This window comes from Erythrolamprus reginae, chromosome 9 (genome assembly GCF_031021105.1).
Source record: "Erythrolamprus reginae isolate rEryReg1 chromosome 9, rEryReg1.hap1, whole genome shotgun sequence".
NCBI lineage: Eukaryota > Metazoa > Chordata > Lepidosauria > Squamata > Dipsadidae > Erythrolamprus > Erythrolamprus reginae.
In genome coordinates, this window is record NC_091958.1 from 13,599,845 (window position 1) to 13,625,472 (window position 25,628).

The 25,628-nt window shown below is 41.3% G+C and overlaps 1 protein-coding gene across 1 annotated transcript in view; it reads left to right on the forward strand.

Moving 5' to 3' along the window:
* CARMIL2 (capping protein regulator and myosin 1 linker 2) overlaps positions 1-25,628 on the forward strand; it is a 111,995-nt gene that overhangs the window by 78,586 nt on the left and 7,781 nt on the right. Inside the window, 7 exon segments of the mRNA XM_070760343.1 lie at positions 342-402; positions 2,481-2,764; positions 17,287-17,390; positions 17,969-18,374; positions 21,465-21,584; positions 23,462-23,498; positions 25,178-25,249. Of these exon segments, the coding sequence (XP_070616444.1) occupies positions 342-402; positions 2,481-2,764; positions 17,287-17,390; positions 17,969-18,374; positions 21,465-21,584; positions 23,462-23,498; positions 25,178-25,249 (1,084 nt within the window).

The following is a 25,628-nucleotide window of genomic DNA, read 5'->3' on the forward strand; positions in this document are numbered from 1 at the left end:
GTTCAGTAATAGTAAATAGAGAGGGAAATTGTATCTCCTTGAGGCGAGGAGAGGCCAGGCACCCTAACCCTAACCCTTGATGTGAGTGATGTCAAGTTGGCCACCTTTAAGCGAGTCACATGACCTTTAACCCACCCCCAGTCACATGATTGTCAAGCCACTCCCACTTGGTCACATGGCCAGCAAGCCATACCTACAAAATAAGCCACACCGACAGTGTGGTAGTAAAAACCTTTGCAGCCCTTCACTGAACTACAGTCAAATAAAGTGTTTTCCATGGTAATTCAACTTACTCCTCAACCTCTAACAGAGTTTTAAGACACTGTTTCTTCTATCCATAGATAGCTGCCCAATGGAGGCACTCTTGTTCTCTGAGTCTTCTGCCAACACTGAGTTTAAATGGTAAGACTTGTTCTGTTTGAGTGGAGGGGGCAATGTAGACCTTGACTTTGCATTCAGCTCTGTCCATTATTTTCCGTGCTGCACTTGCCAAAAATCGACAGCACATCCTCAATCAAAAGTGTGCTAATAAGCTTACAAAAGTTTATTTACTTATTTATTAATTAAAGATCAACAAGCAGGAAGAGGGAGATTGTGATCCCGCTGTATAGAGCCCTGGTGAGACCACATTTGGAATACTGTGCTCAGTTCTGGAGACCTTACCTACAAAAAGATATTGACAAAATTGAACGGGTCCAAAGACGGGCTACAAAAAGGGTGGAAGGTCTTAAGCATAAAACTTATCAGGAAAGACTTAATAAACTCAATCTGTATAGTCTGGAGGACACGCTTAAATATTGCATGAGCTGCATGGCAGTCCATTACTTCTCAACTCTTTTATCTTTATTCTTCCAATAATAATAATAATAATAATAATAATAATAATAATAATAATAATAATAACGATGATGATGATAATGAAAATAATAATAATAATTAATAAAAATAGAAGTAGTAATAGTAATAATAATACAGCAACAACAGGGTTGGAAGGGACCTTGGAGGTCTTCTAGTCCAACCCCCTGCTTAGGAAGGAAACCCTACACCACTTCAGACAGATGGTTATCCAACATCTTCTTTAAAATTTCCAGTCTTGGGGCATTCACAACTTCTGGAGACAAGTTGTTCCACTGATCAATTGTTCTACCTGTCAGGAAATTTCTTCTTAGTTCTAAGTTGCTTCTCTCCTTGTTTAGTTTCCATCCATTGCTTCTTGTTCTACCCTCAGGTGTTTGGAGAATAGACTGACTCCCTCTTCTTTGAGGCAACCCCTGAGATAGTGGAACACAGCTATCATGTCTCCCCTGGTCCTCCTTTTCATTAAAATAGCCATGCCCAGTTCCTGCAACCGTTCTTCATATGTTTTAGCCTCCAGTCCCCTAATCATCTTTGTTACTTTTCTCTGCACTCTTTCTAGAGTCTCAACATCCTTTTTACACCACGGCAACCAAAACTGGATGCAGTATTCCAAGTGTGGCCTTACCAAGGCCTTATAAAGTGGTATTAACACTTCACATGATCTTGATTCTATCCCTCTATTAATGCAGCCTAGAACTGTGTTGGCTTTTTTTGGCAGCTGCTGCACACTGCTGGCTTATACACTGGTCAAAGAAAATAAGATAAAGGGGACACTTAAACAACAGAATATAACTCCAAGTAAATCAAACTTCTGTGAAATCAAACTGTCCACTTAGGAAGCAATACTGATTGACAATCAATTTCACATGTGGTCAGCACATTCAACTTTGTACAGAACACAGTATTGCAATGAGAATATTTCATTCAAATCAGATCTAGGGTGTGTTCTTTGAGTGTTCCCTTTATTTTTTTGAGCAGTATATTTAAATGGTCTCCAAGATCCCTCTCACAGTTACTACTATTGAGCAAGGTACCACATATACCACTCTAGAGAAACCCAACCCCTTTCTCTAGTTTATTTCCAAAGAGGGATCTTCTTGGCAACCTCTGACCAAATCCTAGAGCAATGTTTCCCAACCTAGGCAACTTGAACATATCTGGACTTCAACTCCCAGAATTCCCCAGCCAGCATTTGCTGGCTGGGGAATTCTGGGAGTTGAAGTCCAAATATCTTCAAGTTGCCAAGGTTGGGAAACAATGTCCTAGAGAGATGAGAAAGGAGGAAACAGCCCTTCAAATTGTCTTCTGGCTTTGGAAATCAGAGACTTGAGTTTCTCTCTCCCTGGACTTGCTTCTTGCTCCTTACTGGGGCAAGTCAATCATCTCCTGTCCATTCCCTTCCCCCCTCCAGAGCCTGGTGGCTTCAACACGTCTCGTCCGTTTAGTCGCCTGGTCTGCAACAAGCCTTCAGGTGACAAGGAGAGATGTTGCTGTGCGGCAGAGGGGGGCAGCCTGCCGTCTGCCTGGCAACCCTCCACCAGTTACCCCTCCCTGCTTCCACTTCCCTCCCCCTCCCTCCCTCCGTCCTTCCGCCGCCTGCCTCCCCTTCCTCTTCTTCCCAGGTCTGGAGCCGAAGGTAGGCGCCGAAGAGAACCAGATTGGGAGTCCCCATCCCGAGCTGTCACTCAGCCGTGCCTCCTCCGCGAAGTCACGCCCTGCTTCCACAAAGGATGCTGAGCCTGGGAGCCGGCTGCTCCTCCTGCCGCCTCGCACAGAGCCCGCATCCGCAGCAGCAGCAGCAGCATCCCTTATGGACCTGCCGACGGCGGGGGAGAAATTGGAGCATCACACCCGAGACAGGCCCAGGCCCAACCGAAGGAACAGGCAGCCTCCCAGCAAGTCGAAGGTGAGAGAGCTTTCCTACCTCCCCTGGGGGATGCTGCTCTTTGCTTGGTGGGTGTTGTGTGTTTGTGTGTGTGAAGAAGAGGGCTGTGTTTTTATTTACGTGTGGGGTGGCGTGCGTGCTCTCCGTGGGCTTGAGGTGAGCAGATCCAGGTGTTTATTGCAGCAGCCAGAACCCTGGGGAAGAAAAAAAAAGAAGCAACCGAGGCACCATCTCCTTTGATGATGCGCCTGTGTTCTGCTGGGCCACTGGTCAATCCCTGCGCAAAAGGACAAGCTAGTTTTATATCCGAGGGAGCCAGGATGGCTGGCATTCTTGGCTGCTTGTGTTTATTTACTAGGGATGGGGGGAATCGTGGCGGGCGGATTTCCTAATCTGCAACAACTGCAGGCTTGGGAAGGATGCGGGGGGAGGGAGAGTATCCCAGCCCATTTACATGCATGTACTGACTTCCTTGTCATATGTTTATGAAAATCCTGCTCCCATTTATGGAAGAACGAGCTTCTGATTTGCTTACATCTCCCTGGAAAGCTGCTCCTGCATTATTGTGCATTATCTTTCTTATTGCATTCTGCCTGACAATTGTTTTAGATAGATGGATGGATGGATGGATGGATGGATAGATAGATAGATAGATAGATAGATAGATAGATAGATAGATAGATAGATAGATAGATAGATAGATAGAGGGTAGGTAGGTAGATAGATAGCTAGATAGATGATAGCTAGATAGATGATAGATAGATAGATAGATAGATGATAGCTAGGTAGATGATAGATAGATAGATAGATAGATAGATAGATAGATAGATAGATAGATAGATAGATAGATAGATAGATAGATAGATAGATAGATAGATGGTGGGTAGGTAGGTAGATAGAAAAATAGATAGATGATAGATAGATAGATAGATAGATAGATAGATAGATAGATAGATAGATAGATAGATACACACACACACATATATTAAAAAAACCCACGGTATGCTGCTATTTATATCGGCTTTATCTGTGATCTGGGGAAGGCCAAGTCTTTCCTGTTTGAAATCCTTTTGGGGGGAAGGGCATTGGCTGGATTTGGCTTCTCAGGTGAAGGGAGATGAGATCAGCATCTGATCGGGCATGTCCTATTGTCAGAAAGGGACCGTTGGATGGAAAATAAGCCCTTGCTTGCGGTGGGGGAAATAAGTTTTTGGCGCAGAAAATCCAGTGTTTACATAGGATGTGAATGAGTGTCTATGGGAGAGGAATAAAAGATGTAATATATATATATATCCAAATTGATGTCTCCAGCAATAAAATCTCTCTGGAGTTAATAAGGTGAGACTTGATACTGGTACTCTGGAAAACATAAACCTCATTATTATTATTATTATTATTATTATTATTATTATTATTATTATTATTTGTTTTATATACATTTTTATTGAAAACACAATACCCAGATAAACAGGGGGGGAAACCCTGTAACAACAAGATCAGCAAGCTTAATATAAATTCACATTTACATTCCCATTTCTACGATTTCCCCGTTTTCTTTAAGGTTAATTTGAATCTTTTTCTTTTCTTTACTATCCAAATCTAAAGTTTTCCCCCATACGGTATAATGCTTTTTATCTTGTTTGTTCTGTGATTCTAATGTAAGTTTGCTTAATTTTGCACATTCTAACATGTTGTTGTTGTTATTTAGACACTGTGGCCTTGAAAGGAAGGCTCCAAACCTTTTCTGATATCATGCCTCTTAATAACATCTGAATCCAATTACAAAGTGACCAGCATTAGGGAAAATGGCAAGTAGGATGCTTGGCTGCATAGCTAGAGGGAGGTTGTGATCCCCTTATATAGAGCGCTGGTGAGACCACATTTGGAATACTGTGTTCAGTTCTGGAGACCTCACCTACAAAAAGATATTGACAAAATTGAACGGGTCCAAAGTCGGGCTACAAGAATGGTGGAAGGTCTTAAGCATAAAACGTATCAGGAAAGACTTAATGAACTCAATCTGTATAGTCTGGAGGACAGAAGGAAAAGGGGGGACATGATCGAAACATTTAAATATGTTAAAGGTTCAGGGGGGAAGTGTTTTTAATAGGAAAGTGAACACAAGAACAAGGGGACACAATCTGAAGTCTGTTGGGGGAAAGATCAAAAGCAACGTGAGAAAATATTATTTTACTGAAAGAGTAGTAGATCCTTGGAACAAACTTCCAGCAGACGTGGTTGGTAAATCCACAGTAACTGAATTTAAACATGCCTGGGATAAACATATATCCACTGTAAGATAAAATACAGGAAATAGTATAAGGGCAGACTAGATGGACCATGAGGTCTTTTTTCTGCCGTCAGTCTTCTATGTTTCTATGTTTCTATGGCAGGAAGGGTGCAGAAAGAAAGAACTTATTAATTATCCAATTAGGGCATAATTATTGATCACCGCTAGAAATCTGCACAATATGAGTTAAACTTTGGAGCTCAGGGTCTGTGGATCATCCTGGATTGAAAGGGGCATCCATTAAAAAAAAAATGTCTGTAGGGAATGAAAACGGAAGACACCGACATACATGGTTTATTTTTCATTTTTCCTCTCCAAATGGATACTTCCCCCCGGCCATCAATATTTCGGGGCTTCTTCGAAGATCCATCCCGGAAGCAATGCGGGAGAAGTGGGCAGAAAGGGGTGAATTACAAATCCCAGGCTCGTTTTTCTTCCACTGCTCCAGTTTTTCAGCACTTTTCGAAGTAACACTTTTTAAAACTCCATTAAGATGCAAATGCGTTGAAATATTCAACAACCTACCGCACTCCTGAAGTGCAATGAATTAGCATCCAGAACTCCATAAAGCTTTTTTTAAAAAAAAAAAACCCAAAGGATACCTTCAAAATATAAGCAATAATGCTGAGAGATGAGTATTGTTATTTTTTTTTAATCTATATGCATCTGAGTTGCATTTTTCAGGTTAGCTTTTATCTCAGCCTGCCTTTGGTGGGCATATAAATCTGGTTAATTACTTAATAATATGATATTTGCAATCCCCCTGCAATCCCCCTGCATTTATTAGAGTGGTAGTGAGCACAAATCCCAGCGACCAATTAGGTCCCACAGAGTTGGTCTTCTCTGGGTCCCGTCGTTTGGTGGGTCCCAGGGGAAGAGCCTTCTCTGTGGCGGCCCCGACCCTCTGGAACCAGCTCCCCCCTGAGATTAGAACTGCCCCCACCCTCCTTGCCTTTCGTAAACTCCTTAAAACCCACCTCTGTCGTCAGGCATGGGGGAACTGATATAACTTCCCCAGGCCTATATTGTTTATGTATGGAAGGTTGTGTGCATGTTTTTTAAATTATGGGTTTTTAGTTTTAATTATTAGATTTGTATTCTACATGGCTTTTTCTATTACTGTTGTGAGCCGCCCCGAGTCTACGGAGAGGGGTGGCATACAAATTAAATGAATGAATGAATGAATGAATAAATAATAAAATGATGTTACCAAGGATTTATAGCAGAATTTCTGAGCTATTTCTAATATCGTAGGAAGCAAAATAGATTCAGAACATTAAAGCCTGCTGTTATGACTTAGCATGTTGTTTTACTTTTTAAATTTCATTTCATTTCACTTAATTGACTTTTAAATGAAAGCCCAACTCCTTGAGGACTAGATTTCACTGCCTCTCCAACATACACGACTCCACATTTTTTTTTAATTTTAAATATACTTTATTAGGTTATAAAAAAAACAGGGAAAGGGGGGATGGGAATACAAAAAAGAGAAGTAGGAGGGGGATGGGGTAAACAATATTTTTATACAGCAGCTTATATATATTGTTGTATATACATTCCAAATATTTGTCTACATGTAATTATTTTGTATTCAATATTCTTATTTGGACAATCTTATAACTGTAGTATTTAATAGTCCAAGGGTGACGTGGAAAGGAAAGGTAGTTGAAGGTGGGATAGCAAAGAAAAGGAGGAAAGGAAAGAAGGAAAAAGAAAGAAAAGAGAGAAAAAGAGGGGGGGGTAGTACCTGCAAACTAGCAGGCATATGGATTGTGACGACTTAGTTTGATTATGTTTGTTATTTTTGTTAGTGAGAAGTATTTGTGAGTTATGATATTAGTAAGTTATTAATAATTATCAAGTGGATTGAACTCAGACAGGGATTGTATTGATTTTGGTCCGAATTTCTATTGTGTATATCTTTATTTTGATTTATATTAAGAGATTTTGATTGGTTTTTGCTTTATTGTTTTTAAAGTTAGATAAAGTCAGAGTTCTACAAGGCCTGGGAAAAATGGTTCAGATGGTTATCTAACTTTAAAAACACGACTCCAAATTTAACAATGAACACTAAATGGCAGACAACTTCCAACAGCATCTTTTAGTTGGTATCCCTAATATTACCAGGTCTCTGATTTAAAGAATAGAAGAACCCCTTCTGCAAAAAATTAAAAATAATAAAAGACTTCCCTGAGCTAGTATTAGGTTATCTGCTTGATATTGGTTGACCTTAATTATTTTTCAGCAATCGTGCAACTATTGATGCCAGTAAAGTACCTTGGATCTGCTGTGTAGATGTCATATCTTGTCATGTCCAAGATTTTCATCCCAACTGTTGACAAACTCCATATTAAGCAACTTCTGACTTTTGGAGAATGGACTTGGGTGGGATGTAGTCCTTGTGTTTGGACTACACACGTGTGCAAAATGCACTTACCATATTATTTTCCACCTGGTTTCAGTTAAGCAAAGAGAGAAGCAGCTTTCAGATTTCTGGACCTACTTAACTGTTCAGCAGAACTCCAAGATTCGCCAATTAAAATCCCACATCCATTAACCAGAACTCAAGATGCTGGTTTAACATTATCTCCTGTTTATATTTGGCATTGGATAGGATAGACCAGTGTTTCCCAACCTTGGCAACTTGAAGATATCTGGACTTCAACTCCCAGAATTCCCCAGCCAGCATTTGCTGGCTGGGGAATTCTGGGAGTTGAAGTCCAAATATCTTCAAGTTGCCAAGGTTGGGAAACACTGGGATAGATGTACAGTATATGCATACAAATGTAGAATACACACTTATATTTGGCAAATTATTTTGCGCCATGCGCCAGACTCTGAAAGCTTACAGCCAGCAAAAGTTGCTTTCGGTTCAAGTTCACTGCTCAGCCAATACAGGAATATATGAATGTTGGGTTAATCTCCACTGCTGTTCTTAGAGCATCATATTTGTAGTCTTTCCACATGTTCAGATCAATGTTTAATACTATAATGTGAACCTGTTTGGTGCATCACTGCTTACAACTTATCCTTTCAACGTACATAATGGAATTTGCAAGTAGGTTCTTAGAACACACAGTTGTTTAAGGGTGGGTTGCATTCTTGTAGAGCAGGGATAGGCAAAGTTGGCTCTTCTATGACATGTGGACTTCAACTCCCAGAATTCCTGAGCTAGCATGATTGGAACAGGAATTCTGGGAGTTGAAGTCCACAAGTCATAGAAGAGCAAACTTTGCCTACCCCTATTGTAGAATAAGGGGTTTATAGGAAGGAGTGATAATTCATTGTTGAGTGCGTCCTCATGTAGCAAGTTCTAATTCTTATTTGTAGATGGACATGAATAATCATGGACCACTGCCTCCGAGAGCTCATATCAGCTCTGTTGACAGTTTGGAACTGATTTCATGGAAGGCAGCTTATTCATAGTCTCTCTTAGGTTGAATAAATTCTATTGTGGATGGTTTCTTTGCCAAACTATATTTATGCATGATAGATTGATAGTTGTCCACTAACCATAGTAGCCAAAACAATTTGAGAAGTTTCAGATTTCAGTGGAAATGAACTGGTCAATGACATTCCCAAGATGACAATGGTTATCCAATTTTGATTGGTCCAGAAATCAGGGATAGGCAAAGTTGGCTCTTCTATGCCATGTAGATATATGAGCAAAGAACTCCCAGAATTCCTGAGCTAGCATGATTGGCTCAGGAATTCTGGGACTTGAAGTCCACAAGTCATAGAAGAGCCAACTTTGCCTAACCCTGGTCCAGATGTTTCCTCTTTGCTCATATACCCATGAATATCTACTAAAAGGAGACACAAGGATAAGGTCTAGGATTATCAAAGGAGGCGAGAAAGTATTTCATGCGGAAAAAGAGGTCGACAATAAATTAGATCCTGCAGTTCTCTATTTGTTCCCCGAATCAACATTAATGAGTCTGATCCATTAATAGAACTTTGTTTGTGCAAATCATTTATGCTAAAAGCGGGAATCGGTTAGAGGATGTTGCAATTTGCAAAACTGACTTATTGTAGTTTGGTTAGCACCGCTGATCTTATAACTTGAAAGGGCTTCTACATCAGAAAGCCAGTGGAATAAAGGAAAGGAATGACTGAGTCATGTCTAATAATTAATAGGAGTTAAGGCAGATGGGAAAAAATGGTGTACTTCATTCTATTTTACCAAGAGAACTAAGTTCCATGCCAATGCACAAGCAACCACCAATGATGATAATTTCTTCTGAGAAGTAACATTTGAAGATGCAAGAGACTTGGGTACCAAACTTATTATTCATTTGTCTTTCCCCCCCCCCCCCCTATCCATTGGAATGGAGTGAAGTGGAGGAAAGATTTAATTATTTAACAGGGGAGTCACCCGTATTGTAATGAAGCAATTGAAGAAATTATCTCAAATCAATCCATCATGGTGACCCATTAGAAATGAAATATAAAATTTCCAGCAAAATAAGTATCTTGCGATAGGTAGGTGGGCATATCTGAATATTGAAGTGTCCAAATATGTTCCCTTTCTCTCCTTTATCACTGTACCTGCATACATGTAGTAGATGAACCTAAGGGTCATTTCATGTATGTGTGTGTAGATAGATAGATAGATAGATAGATAGATAGATAGATAGATAGATAGATAGATAGATAGATAGATAGATAGATAGATAGATAGATAGACAGACAGATAGACAGACAGACAGACAGACAGATGATAGATGGATGATAGACAGATAGATTATAGATAGATAGATAGATAGATAGATAGATAGATAGATAGATAGATAGACAGACAGACAGACAGATGATAGATAGACAGACAGATAGATAGATAGATGGAGGTACGTAGGTAGGTAGATGTTGAATAGATGATATATAGATGATAGACAGATAGATGATAGATAGATAGACAGACAGACAGATAGATTTTTTAAAAAATTTTTTATTAATTTTTAACAATTTTTATATCACACAACATAAAACAGTGCATAGTGAATTGTGCCCACCACCCAGACACACACACATTCCCCACCACCAAATCGGGGGTGTTTCTTGTATAGTCCACTTGACCCAAGAGCAATATATCTGTTTACATATTATAGAGTGATTCCAATTTATTTCTTGTAGCTTGGTCTCGGATTCTGCTCGTCATATATCGTCTTACCTTGTCCCACCGTCCCATCAGTTGTCCCAACTCAGTTTCATTATCCGAATTTATCCTTTTATCCATAATTTCAAATTGAATATGGTCCACCATGTACCTATACCAATTTTGCATTGTCCATTTTGTCACATCCTTCCAACGACAGACAGATAGATGATAGATAGATAGACAGACAGATAGATGGAGGTAGGTAGGTAGATGATGAATAGATGATAGACAAATACTTTATTTATGTTTATTTATTTATTTGTTTTATCAAGTACATATTGATGGTATACAAAGATACAGTATTTATATACATGATACACATTAAGACAATGGACGGAAGCAGTGAAGGGCTACCAAATTTTTTACTACCACACTGTGGGTGTTGCTTATGCTGGACGCCCTGTATTTTCTTTCACCTTTCAGTGCAAATTGGGTGCTCTGGGGTGGAGCTCCATTTTCGCTACCCCACTGCCTTCCTCCCCACCCGGGCAGCAGCCCACCCCTGGACAGAAGGCACTCTGGTGCATTTATGACTTAGGTAGCATCTTGTTCTACCCTCAGGTGCTTTGGAGAACAGATTTGACTCCTTCTTTGTGGCAGCCCCTGAGATACTGGAGGACTGCTATCATGTCTCCCCTGGTCCTTCTATTCATTCTTTTCATTTTCAACTACTGGGCTATTGAGAGGCTCAATCAAGTATCTTCTTGAATTGTGGATCTCTGCCTGTAAACCATGACGGCATGAAATCAGTGGAGCCAATGTCAACTCAAGGTTATATAGGGTGCTTCTAGTCTAGTCCTCCTTGGCTAATGGCATCATGGATGATCCAAGCAAAGAGTGGCATTTTTAGAACGATTCAGAGACCTTAAGTTCCTCCTGAGACGAATAAGTTCAGAAGAAGGAACTCCAACCTTCACTACCCTTCTCATTCACAAGAGCTCCAATTCCCCAGAGGTGTCAAACTTGTTAAAACTCTTCACTGTCACCAGACATCTCCTGGTGCCTCAAGCATATGCAGCATTAAAATTGATTTCCCTAAAATTTCCAGTTAAAATCAAGCTCTCGGGGAATATGACAGCCTCCTTCGTTGTTTTGTTTTGTTTTGTTTTGCAGTCAGATGACAAATCTGTATAGATACTCCTTTAATTCACAAGGGTGAGCGACAGTCTGTGGTGTAATTTCAGGCGGGCTCAAATTGGCATTAAACTTGGGAAAATAGCCAACGCCTCCTATGTGGGCAGATTTCTTTCTTTATTTATTTTTTTTTAATTAGAGACAATCTGGGTTGCCAGAGAAGTTATAAAGCTCAGAACATCCTCTGCGAGTTATTCATAGGAGGAAACAATGATAGAACATGATCTGAAGTGTGTGTGTGAGGGAAGGAGGGAGAGATGAAATGAGAGAGTTCTACTACTGGTGTTAATATAGAATAGAATAGAATAGAATAGAATAGAATAGAATTTTTATTGGCCAAGTGTGATTGGACACACAAAGAATTTGTCTTGGTGCATATGCTCTCAGTGTACATACAAATATGTTCATCAAGAATCATAAGGTACAACACTTAATGATAGTCCTGGTACAAATAAGCAATCCAATCATATTAGGAACCCGTCAATATAAATTGTAAGGATAGAAGCAACAAAGTTACATAGGGTGGAGTGGAGTGGAATGGAATAGAATAGAATAGAATAGAATAGAATTTTTTATTGGCCAAGTGTGATTGAACACACGAGGAATTTGTCTTGGTGCATATGCTCTCGGTGTACATAAAAATATGTTCGTCAAGAATCATAAGGTACAACACTTAATGATAGTCCTGGCACAAATAAGCAATCCAATCATATTAGGAACCAGTCAATATAAATCGTAAGGATAGAAGCAACAAAGTTACATAGAGTGGAGAGGAATGGAATGGAATAGAATAGAATAATTTTTTATTGGCCAAGTGTGATTGGACACACAAAGAATTTGTCTTTGGTGCATATGCTGTCCATGTACATAAAAGAAAAGTTTGTCAAGAATCATGAGGTACAACACTACTTCAGCTTCAACCGCAACAACACAAGAGCACGCAACAGATTCAAACTTAATATTAACCGCTCCAAACTTGACTGTAAAAAGTATGACTTTAACAATCGAGTTGTCGAAGCGTGGAACTCATTACGGGACTCAATTGTGTCAACCCCTAACCCCCAACATTTCTCCCTTAGACCCTCCACGATTGACCTCTCCAGGTTCCTAAGAGGTCAGTAAGGGGCGTACATAAGTGAACCAGTGTGCCTTTCATCCCCTGTCCAATTGTCTTTCCTTTATCTCATATATCATATATATTTTCTTCCTTTCATATATCTTCTCCTCTATTTTTACATATTATCTTTATATATATTACTTCATGTCTATCCTCTTCCATATGTATTGTGTATTGGACAAATGAATAAATCAAATAAAACAAATAATAAACACTTCATAGTCCAGGTACAGATAAGCAATCCAATCATATTAGGACCCAGTCAACATAAATTGTAAGGATACAAACAACAAGTTACAATCATACAGCCATTTTGTGGGAGGAGATGGGTGATGGGAACGATGAGAAGATTAATAGTAGTGCAGAGTTAGGAAATGGTTTGACAGTGTTGAGGGAATAGTAGAGTGTTGATAACCCTTGCACTATATCTTCATCTTTTAATGACCCCGTAATCCCTTGCGGAATGGAGTCAGGCCAACTGAATGGAATTAGCAGAGTGTTTTAATGGCCAGATGCTCTTCCTGTTGCCAATGCGAACACCATCCCGCCAGAGATTATGGGGTCGTTAAAAGATGATGATGATAATTTTCTACACTGGTGTTATAATATGGTGTAACAATTTACCTCTACCGTTTTAATCACTAAGGCAGTGGTTCTCAACTGTAGTCCACAGATAGATCCCTGTCACAGGGAGTCCCTGAAAGTTTGAAGGAATGTTATGATTTAAATCTTGACTTAAGTCTTGGTGGTACGTGGCTACAACAGATATTTAAAGGGTCTCTGCAGTGAAGAAAATGTTGAGAACCATTGAAATAAGGGAATAAGTCTAGAGAAGCGATGGAGGAAGAGTGAGTCCGAATCTGATCAAACACTTGTAAGAGCTCATATTAAGACTTACAAAGTGGCACTCAAGGCAGCAAGATGCACGTATCATGCCGCCTTGATTGCGTCAGCGGAATCTCGCCTGGCTGCTCTGTTTAGGGTGACCCGCTCCCTTCTTAACCAGGGGGGAGTTGGAGAGCCCTTGCAGAGTAGTCCCGGGGATTTTAACACATTTTTCGCTAATAAAGTCGCTCGGATCTGGACAGACCTCGACTCCGATTGGATAACAGAGTCAGTCGAGATGACTGGGGCCCGTACCTGTCCATCTGTTTGGGAAGAGTTTGATCTGGTGACACCTGATGAAGTGGACAAGGCCATTGTAGCTGTGAGTTCTGCCATCTGTTTACTGGATCCGTGTCCCTCCTGGCTGGTTTCGGCCAGCAGGGAGGTGGCACGGAGCTGGGTCCAGGAGATTGACGATGCTTCTTTGGGGAGGGGGTCACCTACACCCTGGTGACTTTAAGAAGTGCGGACTCCAACTCCCAGAATTCCCCAACCAGCAACACTATTTTAGACATTTCCACAAACTACATTTTCACTATCCTTGATCTGACAGGGGTAGGCAAAGTTGTCTCTTCTATGGCATGGGGACTTCAACTCCCAGAATTCCTGAGCTAGCATGATAGGCTCAGGAATTCTGGGAGTTGAAGTCCACAAGTCATAGAAGAGTCAACTTTTTCTACCCCTGACCTATTATTTATTAGCCAAGGCTGGTAATAAATCATCATTTCCTACTCTGGAATAGGTATTAAAGATAGACTCTCTGAATTTCTTATTTACTGTTAGTACATGGTACATAACCTACTTTGGCGTTGCCATATAGTAAACTAACAATGTTGGTCTATAAAAGTAAAGATTGTATCTTTAAGAACTTTGACTGGTTTGCCATAAGAGGGCGCCAGCACCATTCCCTGTGGAGGAAGTTACTTTGAGATACTTTTACTTATGAGTCGTATTATTCTTAGATGTGTGCGGTTTGTAATCTATTGTTAATATGGTTGTATATTTGTAAATAATAATATTGTTAATAGTTAGTCTGAGTCTTTATCTGGCTAGCCCACATTATCTACACCACTGCAACAACTCTGCTGATTGTATGTCGAAGGTTTCGCACAGAGCTACACCGAGACATGCTAACACTTACTGAAGTAAATTGCAGCACATTAACTGAAGAATTTAAAAGTAGGCATATTTATATGCAAAAGACGTTGACGTTTTGGGATGCTAATCATAGCGGCCTCTGCTCTACTGCTTAATGGGTTAAATACAACAAGATTTATAGGATTAACTCAGATTTTCTTGGGGGAAACCTTTGTAATTCTTCGGTGAATACCTGGTGTTCAATTTAAAGGGTTTATTCTACAACTGAGTGCATTATCTGCGGCTTTGTAATAAATTATATTGCCTCCTTTGCTGATATGTGAGACAATCAGTGCTGTTGTGCTTAAATTTAGAGATTAGATTAGATTAGATTTATTGGATTTATATGCCGCCCCTCTCCGCAGACTCGGGGCGGCTCACAACAATGGTAAAAACAGTACATAGTAACAAATCTAATATTTAGCAATCTAAATTAGTTTTAGGTTTAAAAGTCCAAAAAAAGAAACCCCAATATATAAAAAACAAGCACACAATCAATCATACACTAAAACTACATGGGCAAGGGGGAGATGTTTCAATTCCCCCATGCCTGACGGCAGAGGTGGGTTTTAAGGAGTTTATGAAAGGCAAAGAGGGTGGGGGCAATCTTAATGTCGGGGGGAGCTGGTTCCAGAGGGTTGGAGCCACCACAGAGAAGGCTCTTCCCCTGGGTCCCGCCAGACGACATTGTTTAGTCGACGGGACTCGGAGAAGGCGAACTCTGTGGGACCTAACCGGTCGCTGGGATTCATGCAGCAGAAGGCGGTCTCGCAGATATCCTGGTCCGATGCCATATAGGGCTTTATAGGTCATAACCAACACTTTGAATTGTGACTGGAAACTGATCGGCAACCAATGCAGACTGCGGAGTGTTGAAGTAACATGGGCATACTTAGAGAAGCCCATGATTACTCTCGCAGCTGCATTCTGCACGATCTGAAGTTTCCGAACATTCTTCAAATGTAGCCCCAGAGAGAACAGAATTGCTGAAATTTATTTATTTATTTATTGGACTTATATGCCACCCCTCTCCGTGGACTCGGGGCAGCTTACAACATTTTGATAGAAAAGGTACAATATATATTCCTAAGAGGTCAGTAAGGGGCGAGTACAAGTGCACTAGAGTTCCTTCCGTCCCCTGTCCTATAGTCTCTCCTATATCTCGTATGTCTTCTCTTCTATCCCTATATCTTTTCTGCTATTCTCTCATTGATATATTTTATTCCTATATCTTCTCTTCTCTTCTTTCTTTAACACATTTTACTCAACTATATCCTCTATAACCTTCATTGTGTATTATTGTGTTTTGGAGAAATTAAATAAATAAAATAAAACATTTCTAAGCCAATGAATAGAATAGTTAATTAAAAAATTATCTTAAAACTAATCATTTAAAATTGAACAATCACATGCATGCTTTCACTTCACTGAAGTCTGCATTTGCATGTAATTAGTCCTCAAGTAGTGGCTTCTACTGTCAAGCCACACCCACAAAATAAGCCACACCCACAGTGTAGTAGTAAAAAATTTTATGGCCCTTCAACTGCACGCATGCCATAGGTTCACCATCACTATTTGTACCTGGATTATCATTAAGTGTTGCACCTCATGATTCTTGACAAATGTATATTTCCTTTGATGTACACTGAGAGCACATGTACTAAAGACAAATTCCTTGTGTGTCCAATCACACTTGGCCAATAAAGAATTCTATTCTATTCTATTCTATTCTGAGCACCTTCTCAATATCTGGACTGGACAATGTTTATTTGGAGACCTGTCTCTTTTCATTGCATAGCACTGTGTCCTTTGCGGTTGTAGTTGTTGACCCCAATGATGTTGAACTATTACTGAAATCAATGCAGCGAGTTGTCAGAATTAATTTATGTCTTATTGATTTTAATAGGGTTTTAGCGTGGCTTGGATTTGTGCTACATAATGCAGTCACGCTAAAACCCCACTGAACAGGGACCTTTGGGTTTAGTTCCTGGGGCTGCGTACTGTCTATAAAAACAAGTCTACAAAGTTCACTTGACTAATAAATATATTATTGGGATAGATAGATAGATAGATAGATAGGTAGGTAGATTAGAGAGAGAGAGAGAGAGAGAGAGAGAGAGAGAGAGAGAGAGAGAGAGAGAGAGAGAGAGAGAGAGAGAGAGAGAGAGAGAGAGAGAGAGAGAGAAGGAAGCAGTGTGCTCCTCCCATATTTGGTTATACCAAGGTGATTCAACAGAAAAAAAACATGTAACTCTTCCCTGGTTCAAGCTGAGAGGAGGAGAGCCAGCAGTCTAGAGGTTAAAGCTACTGCCTTGCAGGGCAGACACTGCAGGTTCAAATCGCAGTAAGGGTATGGCTAGCTGATGAGAGCACAATAAGCTTGAAATAGATTTATACTAGTCTCCCTTTTCATTATCAGCAAAAATATGTTATGCATATACAGAGAGAGAGAGAGATTTAGCAGCTTGTTTAAGTATTTAACAATTTATTTGCATCAGTCAGACGATCTGATTGATGCCAATAAAAAGTCATTTAGTTTGAGAATCCAACAAATGGCATTCACTTCATTTCAAACCATTTTATTCAGCACTTACCGGCTCTTCTTGGTCCATAGTCAAATGATCACGTAAGGTTTATTTATTTTAACATTATTTTCTTCTCTTATCCCACCCATGCTGACCTTCCACATCCTTTCGTCATTCACAAGGCGCGCAGATTCGTGGTGTGATGGAAAGCGCTATTCCATGTATCTTCTATGTTGTTTACCCAAAATATCCCAAGAACCCTAAATGGAGGAAAGGTAACTCTGGTTCTTCTTCTAGGTCCAGCCGCCTGTGCGTGAAAATACAGAAGACAGAAGCATTGCCAGGCTGGATGAAGGCTTAGATGAATTCTTCACCAAGACGGTGAACCACGAATATTTGCTGTAAGTAAAGATTCCGTGGGGCAAGCAAAGACAGGGACTTTTCACAGAGCAGGGGATGGGGAAAAGAAGTAACTTTGAGGAACAGGAGGAAGATTTTCAATCAAAGCAATGTTTAGATCAGGGGCATCCAACCTTGGCAACTTTAAGACACGTGGACCTCAATTTCCAGCATTTCCTAGCCAGCCATGATCAGGTAAAAACAAGGGTCATCGGCATATAATGCTGGTGATAAACATTGTTATTGTTGAAGTCCTTTGATGTAGGAGAAAGAGTAGCAGAAACTAGGGGTGGAGTGAAAAGAGAGATCAGCCTAGAATCCCTATGTAGTCATAAATGAGTTATGTGTGACTCAAAAACCCCAACAAATAGTGACAGTACCAAGCCATGTAATGGAACAAGCACATTTATTTGTTTGTTTATTAATTATTTGGATTTCTATGCAGCCCTTCTGACCAAAACTTTTCTACCGGTTTTGCGTACTTAACCTTACCTGAAGGAGCCCATCACTGGTGACCCCCCATTCTCTCCACCTTCATATAATGTTGCAAGTAATTCCATGCTGCCTTTCCTTCCCGCAGTCCTACTTCCTTGGAAACCTCTCCCACCGCAGTCGCATCCCCGTCTTCTGGTTCTCGGACCTTAAAGAAGAAAATCGGACACTTCTTTGCCTTCAAGAAGCCCAAGTCAAGTCGGGGGCCCAAGTCCGAGAGAGACTGCGAGGGGGGTCCCTCTCCAGCAAGGGGCAGGAGGCTGATGCTCAGCGATATTCTAAGGACCCCCAGCAAAGCCTGCGACTCGGCCAAAGCGCTAAGCAAATCTGAGGAAGGAGGGCTGTCTGGGGAGAGCAGAGGCTACTTGGAGCAAAGCCAGACCCCAGATAGCGCCCGTCGGGCAAGGCCGAAGTACTCCCGGGAAGGGAAGTCTCAATCCTTGATACTCTTGTCAGGAGACGAGACGGAGGGACTTGGTGTGAGGCCCGAGAAGGTGAGTTTCTTCATTGATGTTGTCGGTAGCTCGGAGGTTATTTGTTCTTTCCTTCCACCATGGAACCCAAGGTGGAGAAAACTCGCGGCATTTCAATTCAATTCAATTTATTAGATTTGTATGCCGCCCCTCTCCGAAGACTCACAACAGAATAAAAACAGTATAACAATGGAACAAATCTAATAATGAAATATATAAAAATCTCAGCAATTAAAAACCATACAGCACATACACATCAAACATGAAATATAATAAGCCTGGGGGAGATGTCTTAGTTCCCCCATGCCTGGTGATATAGGTGGGTCTTAAGTAACTTGCGAAAGACAAGGAGGGTGCGGGCCGTTCTAATCTCCAGGGGAAGTTGATTCCAGAGGGCCGGGGCTGCCACAGAGAAGACTCTTCCCCTGGGGCCCGCCAAACGACATTGTTTGGTCGACGGGATCCGGAGAAGGCCAACTCTGTGGGACCTTATTGGCCGCTGGGATTCGTGCGGTAGAAGGCGGTTCCGGATGTATTCTGGTCCAATGCCATGTAGGGCTTTTAAAGGTCATTACCAACACTTTGAATTGTGACCGGAAACTGATCGGCAGCCAGTGCAGGCGTCTTCTTATTCACCAAGGCGTGGGAGACAGGATTGAACCTTCAGGAGATGACCTGGAATTATCATCTCTGCTTACTACATTTAGTAAGATGTATAGAAGTATAAAGACATCTATACGTCTTACTAAATAAATACATCGTGGTGACCAGTTTTGGTCGCCACGGTGCAAAAAGGATGTTGAGACTCTAGAAAGAGTGCAGAGAAGAGCAACAAAGATAATTAGGGGACTGGAGGCTAAAACATATGAAGAACGGTTGCAGGAACTGGGCATGGCTAGTTTAATGAAAAGAAGGACCAGGGGAGACAGGATAGCAGTCTTCCAATATCTTAGGGGTTGCCACAAAGAAAAGGGAGACAACCTATTCTCCAAAGCACCTGAGGGTACAACAAGAACAAGACGTAGGTAGGTTCACCAGTCAACCCAACTGGACTTTGCTGGGCCTATGGTTTTTTTTTCTGTTGTGGTTATTGGGGAGTCACTGGAATGTGTCCTTTTGAGGGTGTTGATCTTCTGGCTGGAGACCCGTGTGGACATGCAACAATATTTAGGCAATTATCCTGATATGATCTTTGTCTATTTTATGGAGGTGCTGTAGGGAAATTGTAGGGGAATTGTCTTTTTTTAGCAATAGCAATAGCATTTAGACTTATATACCGCTGCTTTACACCCTCTCTAAGTGGTTTACAGAGTAAGCGTATTGCCCCCAACAATCTGGGTCCTCATTTTACCCACCTTTGAAAAGATGGAAGGATGGGTCAACCTTGAACTTACTGAGATTCGATCTGCCAAACTGCTGGCAGTTGATGATCATCAGAAGTAGCTTGCAGTACTGCACTCTAACCACTATGCCACCAAGGCTCATGTTTTAGGAAGCAGCAGGTATGGCAATAGCAACTCCAATTTTACTGAACAATGCTTACTGTAGAAACAGAAGAATGAGGTTTCTTGGTGACTCAAAACAGGGGGAACAAAACTGGAGAGTTGAATGTTATCTGGATGGCAGCAATTGTGGTTTGTGAAAGAAGGAACCTAGTCTACTTTGGCTTAAAAAGGAGAATATTAGTAGCTCAGGGTTGAAATGTGGGCTCTTTGAGTCTGCCTGGCTTTGCTTGTTTTCTTGCAGTCGTTTCCTTACTCAGACTAGGTAACCTCATCTGTGCTACGGTAGTCACTAGCACTAACACTGATGTGACCTAGCCTACTTTGGCTTGTTTGTGTTTGTAGCACAATCCCAGAGGGATGATTTCAGAAAAGATCTCCCCTGAAAATGGAGTGGGGTGGGGAAATCAGTGTGGCAGTATTATTTATTTATTTTTATTTATTTTGTCCAATACACAATGAGGGTTTTAGTGTGTGTGTGTGTGTGTGTGTGTGTGTATATACATACATACAGACACACACACACACACATAGTAAAGTACATGATGAAGGTTATAGAGGAGATACTCAGTAAAATATATCTAAGAAAGAATAGAAAAGAAGATATAGTAATAGAACATATCAATGAAAGAATAGAAGAGATATAGGAATAGAAGAAAGGTATAGGAGTTATAGGAGAGTGATAGGACAGGGGACGGAAGGCACTCTAGTGCACTTGTACTCGCCCCTTACTGACCTCTCAGGAATCTGGATAGGTCAACCGTAGATAATCTAAGGGTAACGGGTTTGGGGATGACACTATGGAGTCCGGTAATGAGTTCCACGCTTCGATTTTATTTTTATTTATCTTTTATTTAATGGTTGAGTTGGTAGGTCTTTGTGGTAGAAGTTGAGGTGGTTTTGGTGGAGTATAAACAGATGGTGGTGGAGTGGTGAAGGGTGTTTAGTTTGATAGCTTTGCATTTTTCAGTGCTTGGACATTTTTCTCCATAGACGCAAGACGTGGTTCAAGGCTGTCAATGTATGTTTGTTGGATCTTTGAGTTGCTTCTAAGGCAGTGATATAGAGAACCTTTTTTCCCTCGGGTGCCAAAATCACATGCGCACACACTATCGTGCCTGTGCCAGTGCCAACACCCATAATTTAATGCCTGGGGAAAGTAAAAATTGCATCTCGTGTCCCCATGGAGGCCGTCTTAGGCCATTTCCCAACTTCTGCTGGGCCCAGCAAAGATGCCCTCCCCCATCCTCCTGGAGGCCCTCCAAAAGCCGAATATGCCCTCCCAGAGCTTCCGTGCGAGCCAAAAATCAGCTGGCCGGTGCTCACATGCGTGCTGGAGCTGAGCTAGGGCAATGGCTCGAGTGTCGGCAGATATGGTTCCGCGTGCCGCCTGTGGCACCCATGCCATAGGTTCGCCATCACTGTTCTAGGGTGTGGATCTTGTCAGACATGGTAATACAATTGTCCAGTTTTGGGGAGCAGGATGCACATATATGGAAATGAAGAATTTTCTTGTAGAAAAATGTGACATAACTAAGGCTTTGATATATTGAATCAAAGTGATATTGATTATGGGGAGGGCATTGACTTTCAGTGTTTCGTCCTACAGAAGCGGTCCTTTGAGAAGAGCGATGGTGAGCTGCCCAGTTCCTTTGAACAGCGCGTCCATGTCATGCTGCATCGGATTGGGGTCACCAAGGTGTTGTCTTCCGAAGGCAAAAAGAAACAGGTAAGCCACAGAACAGTGGACACTTGCCTAAGCGAGACTAGAACTCGGGGTCTCCTGGTTTGTAACCACTGCATCAACCTGGGTTCTCTGGAGGTGACTGCACCTTTTCCAGCAGTGCAGGGCTGCCCGCCACCAGCACTACTGATGTGTTCCCGGCGGTGTGCGTGGGCGGCTGGCCTCCAGGTTTGAAATTCGACTTCCTGCACATGCACACAAGCCTAATCTCATGTGAGGATGCTCGCACACATGAGATTTAGGTGTTTTGCGCCAATTGCTTTCGTGCATGCGTGAAGATGGCAAAAATCACCAACATTTCACGTGGGCAAGCATCCTCGTGCAAGATTTGGCTTTCTGAGCATGAACAGGAGCCAAATCTTGCACATGGACGTTGGTGCATGTGAGATTTAGATGATCACTCATTTCTTTGCTTCTGCACATGCAGGGAATCAAAAAATCCAGGGAAAATTGCAGAAATCTCACACATGTGCATGCACAAAAGCCAAACCTCACACCAGGCATGCATGCGCCCACCAGTAACACACAGCTGCACACACTTCCTCGGTTTTACTACCACTCTGTAGAGTGGCCTGCACCACCACAAGCCCACCACTGCTTTCCAGGAAGTAAACATCTTCTTAATGAACTCCATCTGTATAGTCTGGAGCAGTGTTTCCCAACCTTGGCAAATTGAAGATATTTGGACTTCAACTCCCAGAATTCCCCAGCCAGCGAATGCTGGCTGGGGAATTCTGGGAGTTGAAGGCCAGATATCTTCAAGTTGCCAAAGTTGGGAAACACTGGTCTGGAGGACAGAAGGGAAAGGATGTCAAAGGGTTAAATAAGGTTCAGGAGGGAAGTGTTTTTAATAGGAAAGTGAACACAAGAACAAGGGGGCACAATCTGAGGTTAGTTAGGGGAAAGATCAGAAGCAGCAGGAGAAAATATTATTTGACTGAAAGAGTAGTAGACACTTGGAACAAACTTCCAGCAGACGTAGTTGGTAAATCCGCAGGAACTGAATTTAAACATGCCTGGGATAAACATAGATCCATCCTAAGATAAAATACAGGAAATAGTAGAAGGGCAGACTAGATGGACCAGGAGGTCTTTTCCTGCCATGTTTCTATGTAAAACCCACCAACTACACTAGGACTAAACTTGAACCCAGTACCAATTCTGAAAGGCTTCTCTTTGCCAGTCGGTGCTAATTTTCGGAAGGAATGTTTTCCTCTGTGGGTTCTTATGGAAGCAAATGTTCCAAAACAATCTTCTATTGTAGCCTCGGCTGACTGATATTACACCTTCCTGAACAGATCTTGTTTCCTGCCCATGTGCAGAGGCAAATTCTCGCTCACACACATATGTGCGCGCAAGCCAGAGATGCAGAGCTGTGCGCTCATCTCAATTTTCGCTACCAGTACAATGGTGTTGACCGTATCGGTAGGAACTTGCTGCTGCTCTCCTCCCTCTTTCTCTATTTCTTCTCTCTACCTTCTTTACTCCTTCTCTCCCCCTTCCTCCTTCACTCCACTCCTCCTTTCTACTTCTCTCTTTCTCCTCCTTTACCTTTGCCTGATTGATTTTTATCCTGGCTCATCTCTTATTTAACAGACTGAAAACTTGTTCCCATACACTTTAGAACTTTCGGTGTCTCTTCTAAATGTGTTGATTTAATCATTTTTAGAAACTATAATTTATAGTTTCCATAATTTCTATTTCTGGTTTTTTTGCTTTTCTTCATCTAAGGGTTTATTCACTTCAGGCCCAGTTATGGCGGTTCATTTGCCCTGTTTTGGACTGTAGTCTATTTTACAAGTAAAACATTTTCTACAAAATATCCCCTCTGAGTGTTTCTATTATTTTGCATTCTTTTACAGAGTAAAGATGGGGAAATCAAAAAGGCCGGTTCTGACGGTGAGTAACAATCAATGCTCTTTCCCCCCTCTGTTTACTGCCTAGACTAAGCTTATTTGGAGGTTAATATTCCAATTAAATATTCCAAATACTCTGTTTACTACCTAGACTAAGCTTATTTGGAGGTTAATACTCCAATTAATTATTCCAAATACTGTTTACTACCTAGACTAAGCTTATGTGGAGGTTAATACTCCAATTAATTATTCCAAATACTGTTTACTACCTAGACTAAGCTTTATTGGAAGTTAATACTCCAATTAAGTATTCCGAATATTCTGTTTACTACCTAGAGTAAGTTTTATTGGAAGCTTAAACAGCCGATATCCAGCAAAGGAGCCCTTGATGTTCCTTTCTGGGTTGAAATAACAACCACAATGACACAAGATCCCCTTGTGAACTTTCTAGCAAGAAAAGCTCCACCTTTCAAAACTTCTTTTAAATTTTTCAGCTGCAATGGACACAAGTTATAGTGCAGTAACTTTTGAATGGTCATTAAACAAAATGGTTTTTAAATCAGGGACTATCGTTATTGCATAAACCCGTTAAAGCAACATGAAGTCCTGGGACTGATTTTAGCATTTAGGCATGTAGCATGAATCCAGATCTTAAATGACGTTGGGTTGCAGATGGGTTGTGCAGATGGGAGGGAATGAGCTTGTAGGAACCTACCCAAGGGATCTTTAAAGGGATGAGATGGAACCCATATACTGTACTCCTCCACACTGTGAATAAGAATCATAGGACGGTCTTTATTTTTTATGTCATTTATTCCCAGCATTCTACCATTGTAGAAATCAAGTAAAGGAAGCTTTTTAAAAATTCACCCTTAGCACTGATGATGTTACCTAGTTAGGGTAATGAAACGTCTGCAAAAAAACAAGCAAGCATCCCAGCGACCGGTTAGACAATGTTGTCTGGCGGGACCCAGGGAAAGAGCCTTCTCTGTGGTGGCCCCGACCTTCTGGAATCAACTCCCCCCCGGAGATTAGGATTGCCCCCACCCTCCTTGCCTTTCGCAAACTCCTCAAAACCCACCTCTGTCGCCAGGCATGGGGGAATTAATTCTCCTGGGCCGCTTCCGTTTTGTGTATAGTCTGTATGAGATGCACGATTGTTTTTATATTAAGGGTTTTAAAGTGTTTTTGGGTATTGGATTTGTACGGTGACGTTTTTTAGGTGACCATTTTAGGTCTTTAATAAAGGTTTAATAGGTTTTTTTAGGTTTAATAAATTGGCCTTGCCACACCCAAATATGCTTTCACATACAAACTAGCCAAGGTTTAGTCATGTTAGTTTTCTGTCCTCGGAATCCTTGCTTCAGTTGTCAAAGAGAGCACAGTGGACTGAAGCCATGCCCGACCTTAAGCTTAAGTTTTTCAGTTTCGATTCTCTGCACAGACTCAGGAGGACTTAGTTGCTATTCCTAGTCATTGACTGACCTTGTTACCATTGGCTCTCCCAATTCATAAATATCTCAACAACCTGGACACACACATCTGCCCCCCTGAGGTCAAACACAACTGTGATGCAGCCCTCAATGAAATTGAGTTTGACACCTCGGGTGTAGACAACTAATAGTTTGATCGGACTTTAAATAGATTGCGAAAGGCTTTATTCTCTTGATTCATCCCACTCCCTGAAGTATGACTGTTCATTTTTTCATTTTTGTTTTTTAGGGGATATCGTAGATTGTTCTGCAGAGTCTCCTCCCTGCTCTTTGAAATCACGAACACACTCCATATCCACAGGTAAGCTTGGGAGATGCAATTTCCTGACGCCTAATTTTTTCATTCTCGCTTCTTTGCGGAGCCTATGTTCTTCAGTGTCTTGCTAATCAACCCTTCTCTGCAAATTCACGGTCCCAAAGTAGATGTGAGCCATTTAGGCAGATTGGTCAATGTAAATGCCAATTTTAATGAAGCAATTTAATTTAAATTCATCCCCACCAAACTTACTTGAACTCCTTGAACGATTAGCATTTGACATTTGAGCTTAGACACATGGGCAAAACCCAGAAATGAAGGATTGGCTGGTGGATGGGGGGAGAGTGTTATAATTTTTAAGGGTTATGCTTGGGGCTTGATGGATATTGTGGTTTAATGGGGAGATAAATAACCACATGTGCAG